At 42.0% G+C, this 6833-nt stretch overlaps 1 protein-coding gene across 1 annotated transcript in view; it reads left to right on the forward strand.

Annotated features, from left to right (window-relative positions):
* The window catches only part of LOC145392144 (nephrin-like), a 236979-nt gene that overhangs the window by 138842 nt on the left and 91304 nt on the right, over positions 1-6833 (forward strand). The window contains exon 10 of the mRNA XM_080266596.1: positions 3818-3993. Within this exon, the coding sequence (XP_080122722.1) occupies positions 3818-3993 (176 nt within the window). The remainder of the gene's footprint in view (positions 1-3817; positions 3994-6833) is intronic.

Below are 6833 nucleotides of genomic sequence, written 5' to 3' on the forward strand. Positions count from 1 at the left end.
CCTCCTAGACCTCCATCATCCCCCCTCCCATTAATTTCCCTCACTTTCTCTCTCTCTGTCTCTCTCTCTCTCTCTCTCTCTCTCTCTCTCTCTCCATCCATATTTTACAAATGTTAGGTAGAGTTGAGCAGAGGGTGTTGCGATGGTTTGGGCATATGGAGAGAATGGATAATGAGCGATTGGTGAAAAAGATAACTAGATCTGATGTGAGACGTGTAAGGCTGAGAGGAAGACCACGAATAGGATGGATGGACAGTGTGAAGAGAGCGCTGGATGCGAGAGGGATGTCTGTTGAGCAAGGAAGAGTGGCTGTGCGTGACAGAAATAAATGGAGAGAAACTGTGAATGAATAAGTGATGACGCAGCCCTGAGGGGATATTCTCCCGCATTTGGTCTGATCAGCTAGTCAGGTCAGGTGCGGGTAAGGGGATGGGTCTGTTATGATGTGGCAGGGGTAAACCAGTTCTGCTGTCGGGCCCTGCTGCGGATGTCACTGATTGCATTGCGCAGTTGACCCTTGTGCGGTGTGGTGCGGTGAAGATCTGTCCGTTCTCCCCTTTGGGGCAAAGATGCGAATGAATGTGTTTGAATGGATGAGTAAATGGGGAGTGTGTCGTCCTGTCTCGGCTACCTCCCTTTCCTTGGGAGAAGCAGCCTAGGTATATAGATAGATAGATAGGTATAAAAAAATAAGTACGAAACGGATAATATTAACTAGGAAAGACTTTGAAATGGGAAACAAATTGATAAAAAAAGGGTATAATTAACTCTCTCCTACGTCCCAAATAAACACACTGAGGGACAGCAGAAGTAGGCAAAGTTATGTTTGTAAATATTTTCGATAACAATAATAACTAATAAATAACAACTACTAATGGGATCAAAATGGGTAACGAACTGATAAAGGAACGCAAATTTTTTTTCAAAGCTACGTCTCGGAACACACACACACACACACACACACACACACACACACACACACACACACACACACACACACACACACACACACACACACATTAGGGAGCACTTGGAATAGCGGAGAGGCAGGGCAGCTCACAACATCCCTCCTTTGCAACAAAAATGGACAAGGGTTTAGAAAGATACGTCGGTGGTTTGCCAAAAATATATCAAAGTTGGGGCCCACAGACAGGCAGCCAAGGAAAGGAACGGTATTTCATTTGGCACGAGAGAATGTTGGGGAGCGATGGGGTGGGGAGGAGGTGGGAAGGAGAAGAATGTGGTTGGGTTGAGAACTGGATGAGGTTGGGCTGGGTATGATGAGGGGGAGTGGTGTGAGGATCAGGGGAGGTGGCATGGGGAGTGGCGTGAGGAATCACGTAAGTGGGGAAACGACTGAGTGGGACTGAGGATGGGAAGGTGGGGAAGCGAGGCAAATATGAGATAGCAAGGGACTGACAGGGTTGAGGACTGTGTACGGATATGACGAGAGGGAGAGAGAGATGGGGATTAGGTTGCGTGGGGAAAATGGAGAATGAGAGGGAGGAATGGAAGGTGGGAAGGCGAGGAGAGGAATGTGGGATGGAAGGAGAATGACTGAGGACAGGGATGAGATGAGGTTGTTCAGATATAACCAGAGGGTGAGTGGGGGTACGAAGTGACTGAATAAGGAGTGGACAGACAAGAAACTAAAGGAGAAGGAAAGAGAAGTAGAAAGAAGAGAAGAATGCAGGCCACGAGGGAAATGGTTGGGGTGGAATTGGATATGGAGAGGGGACGAGAGGAGGCTGTGAGGCTGGCCAGGAGAAAACTAAGACTTTTGTTTATGTGGAAGAAAATACGTGGAGGAGAGAAAAAAGTAAAATGAGCCCAAAGATTCTATTCATTGATGAGACAGAAAGACAGAAAAATGCCTTGAGGTATTAACAACAGAGACTATTAATTAAGGACGAAAGGGCGTGGAAGAAGGAAAAACGCGACAGAAAAGAGGTAGAATGAAAAAAAGATCAAATGAAAACGAGATAATATTTATAAAGGAGAAAAAAAAAAGATACAGTACTAAGGAAGGGAAATAAAAGGACTAATGGTCTGAAGAAACTATTAACTGGGGAGAAAGAAAAAAATGATAACTGAAAAACAAGACTGATGGAATAAACACTAACGACTTTTTACAGAGGAGGAAAAAAATATGGGAAAAAAAAATATTGAGGGAAAAGATGGAGGGAAGAAAAGATGGAATAAAGAAAAGATGGAGAAAGAAAAAGATGGAGAAAGGAAAAGATGGAGAAAGGAAAAGATGGAGAAAGGAAAAGACGGAGGGAAGAAAAATGGAGGAACTGAAAAAAAAAATATGAATGAAAGAACGGGGAGGAAAGAAAAGACGAAGGAAAAAACTTAAAACAAAACATGGAGAAAAAAATTAGAGGAAAGAAAAGATATGGAAAAAAATACAAGCTGGAACGCAAAAAATAATCTGAGGAAAGAAAAAGATGTGGAAGAGACACTCAAATTAAAAGACGTGGGAAAAGAGAAAAAAAAAAGTCTTGAGGAGTGTGAATAAGTAAAAAGGCTGGGCGTGCAGAAAATTTCATGGCAAGACACGTTCTCTCTCTCTCTCACACACACACACACACACACACACACACACACACACACACACACACAGATTGGTGAATAAGTTAGCGTACATCTCACATCCCATACAAAGATTCATTCTGCACTGTTTACGTTATTTCTTACTTTTCTCTTTAATTTAGTTTTTGATGATCGTTATTTTCCGCCTAGTACTAAAGGAACTACTGCTATTTTCACTTCAGGTATATTCCACTTTCCTACTACTTCGCTAATTAACACTCCTAGGCTTCTGACACTCACCTCCACCTGAATGAAATCATATAGTGTCAGGAGAAAAAAAAAAAATCTGATCTGACGCAACACAAGCTGGTTATCGCTTGACATGATGACGCACTTTTAATCTATCATTGCTACTATACTCTTCTCACTCTAACTTGGCCTAAACTGTACGTCTTCACTGCTGAGTTCTAGCAACATGATTACAGTAGTACAAGAATATGATGGTAGTCACGAAGAAGTGCTATGGAATGAATGTAGGGCCGTAGTACTGTCGCTTTCTGCCACTGAGCTACGTGGAATAACCTGCAAAATGACGAAAATCTGGGCCAAGTTTGAGTAAAATGAGTATAGATGATTATATTCTGTCTGGCCTTTTTTTTTTTTTCTTTTTTTGAGGTGGAGGGGTTAGACAGCCTTCATTAACCCCTTCACTATAAAATGTTTCCCATCTGCTGAGTAAAGGCGTCTGGCACTAGCAAGAATAAACTGAATTAAGAGGCCTTTTCCTGAATGGGTTCTTTTTGTTAGTAATACCAGTCCCTTTGTTATCACTGTTTATGTCGTACACCATTCGTGACTTTACTAGAATATGATGTATATTCCCTGGTCTATCCACTATCAAAATCATACCTGTGTGAACCGATTAAGGCCTACACTAGCCTAACCTATTTAACCAAACAGACCTTCACCTTATCTAACAGGTCTTACATTAGCCAAACCTAACCGATGCTAACTTAATTCAACCTAAACTAACCTTGCCAACCTAACCTAAATTCTCCTAACCTACACTTACAGCTGATCTACTTTACTCCAATCTATCCACACCTCCTCTCCTGTAGGATCTAAAAGGTTGGTGAGCCCTTACTGAATGGTCCTCAAAAGGGACGGTAAAGTGATGAAAGGCGTGATGAGAACTTACCTAGTCTAACTTAATTTAACCAATCCTAATCCAACCTACCTAAACCAGGCCAAATCTAACTTAACCTAACTTCCTTTCCTGCAGGATCTACAAAAGTGACGAGCCCCTCCTAACTGATCTGGAGAGGGACGGTGAGGTGACGAGGGGTGTGGCCAGGGTGCAGGTGGGGCCAGCGGACAATGGGGCCAAGATCACCTGTGAGGCTTCGAACTCGCCCCACACACCACCTCCTGCCACATCATACACACTGCACGTCAGATGTGAGTAGACGGACGGATTGATAGACAGATAGACACACAGAGAGATCTAATGACTGACAAGGAGAGAAGGTGGGGTGGGGAGGAAAGAGGTGGGGAGGAGGAGAGGGAGGAAGGAAGAGGCCTACAACATGTGTGAAGCTTCGAACATCCCACACATACACACACACATATATACACATAAAAGCATCGCTAATTAGAATTGTACATTCAAGTAAAAAGTGGCATTGCATTTGCCAACATGTGTCTGAAGTTGCGTTTTTTTTTTTTTCTGCCACGGTTGGGCGCTGGAAAAATTCTGCTTTGTGCTATTCATGTATTTCCAGTTCATATGAGCCACATTTCACAGCATAATTTTCCAGGATTAAGCCTCGATTCTTTTATTTCAGCATGTATTAGCTCTGCTCGGCCAAAATGTTTTACGACACGGAAAGGTGTTGGGTAAAAAAATACAGCACTGAGAGCTTTGCATATTTCCAGGTCATATAAGCCTCGTTAAACACCAGGTTATATTCAAACATACGCCGTCACTTCACGCTGGTCGATGTGAACTGCCATTCTGATTTATTTTTATATGTTAACGATGATTTTCTTGCGATATTCAGACGCAAATCTACGACTGTTAAATTTTACCTAAAATTACAAAAGTATTGCACACACAACGAACTGTACAACTATTGAACAAAGTTGATTTTTCATTCACCTTGTTTCCCACGTGTCAAAGGAAAACACTAATTCTACCTTAATTTCTGATAAAACAATACAAACTGTTCAATACTTATCAGTGCCACGAGTTAGAATTCCCAAAACGAATAGAAATTTAACATACATAGGCTATTTTAACTCTATCTTTTATCTATCTATCTATCTATTTATCTATCTGTCTATACAGTCTATTTACACACTAATCAATATAAACACGTCACACCCATTACGAAATGATGCTCAAAATATATATATGAATAATGCTAACAGACAGACACACACAGGCACAAACATACATACACACACACACACACGAATATACACAAAAAGGGCACGCACACACTATACACCACAACAACGAAGCAGACATTCATAAACCGCAGATGTGCACACCAACAGGTACACGTGCGCTCAGCCTCACACACACACACACACACACACACACACACACACACTGATATACACGCACACATATACATACAAACTATTCGGCGCTCGTGTCTTAGGGATTTGCATGTACCTGGACACAAATACAATCACTCCACATACCTCCAATCCTCTCTCTCTCTCTCTCTCTCTCTCTCTCTCTCTCCCTCTCTCTCATCCGGAATACGCCTTTTCTTTTAGTTTTTGTTATCCACGCATCAAATAGCCTACAACTACTAAAGTGCGCGCACGCAAGCACGCATACATGCTCTCTCTCTCTCTCTCTCTCTCTCTCTCTCTCTCACACACACACACACACACACACACACACACACACACACAACCTCCAGTCGTAAGAGGGCTCAGTCTGGCGTCTCTCTCGATCCCCTGTGTAATTGGGAACAACTTCCTCTCTCTCTCTCTCTCTCTCTCTCTCTTGTATTATGTCCCTCTGCCTGCCTGTCTGTCCGCCTCTTGCTGAGTCTTTCCGTCTTTCTGTCCGTTAACTGTTTATCTTTTGTCGGCACCGTTTTTGTCTCCCTCTTTTCCTCTCAAAAATTCTCTAGCTCACATTAGTTTTGCCACAGAAATCAATTATGCCAGGATTTTGAAATGTGGGTCTTTGGTTCCGTAGATTAATCAGCCTGCATTTACGCCTGAAGCTGATAAGGAGTTTTCCAGAAGTTATTAATTTTAACTAGGTGGAAATTATCATCCTTTTGCAGAGTATTTCCCCCAGCCCAATGGTAGAATAAGACTGCGTTACGGCCTTGCACCCTTTCCATAGCACTTCTTCGTGACTAGCATCATATTCAAGTGTTAATCCCTTCTTATGGCTCAGCAATGAAAGTGGAAGGATGGCAATTTTACGCCTATAGTTCCTTTACTAACTGGGCGGAGGGTTGTGTCCTTTCGAAGCAACTTTTCCTCGCTCATGGGCAGAACAGGAGGATACTACGGCTCCACGTCACTCCTCAGGCACTTCTTCGTGACTAGCACCATAGTCTCGTTAGAAAAGATGAAGAGATGGCAATTTTAAGCCCATTTAGAGTGAACAGAGTATACTAAATTATGAAGACAATTTTGAACAACTACTGACCGTAACTCCGGCCGCGGATTTATTTTTCTTTTTACTTTGCATTTTATTTTGATTTCAGTTCACTGGAAGGTCTTAGGCACCAAAAATGTTAAAAACGTTTAAGAGAAACGTTTTTTTGACTATAATAGAGCGCTTCGTTTTTTTTTATTCCAACTGATGATGACCGATTTTTTTCAGGCCACTGTGAAAAAAAAAAATAGTTCACGCTAACTGACTTAAAAAAAAAAAAAAAACGAATCAAGTTGAATAAGTTAAGCCAATTAAAATGCAAAAAGAGAAGCAACTATTAAGCAAATAAAAAAAAAGAAAAAGAAAAGCATCTATGAGTGAGTGAAAGTAAAATAAGAAATGTGAGAGAGAGTAAGCTAGCTCAACCTTGGCCCACACACTCCACCAAAGATCCTTCAAATCCAAGGGTACATAGCGAAAATCCACAGCCTTAAGACACTCGCATTGTCTTCCACTTTCCTTAAGATTTTCGTGGATCTGGAGCTAAATCTTGCGCACCACAATGTCATAGGATGCGTTGGGGACTCTCTCTCTCTCTCTCTCCCCCCCCCCTCTCTCTCTCAGTGCCTGTGTCTGTCTCTTGTCTGCATAATTGGGAACAACT

Source organism: Coenobita brevimanus, chromosome 21 (genome assembly GCF_032717465.1).
Source record: "Coenobita brevimanus isolate Jiangsu-jjx chromosome 21, ASM3271746v2, whole genome shotgun sequence".
In the NCBI taxonomy this organism is placed as follows: Eukaryota; Metazoa; Arthropoda; class Malacostraca; order Decapoda; family Coenobitidae; genus Coenobita; species Coenobita brevimanus.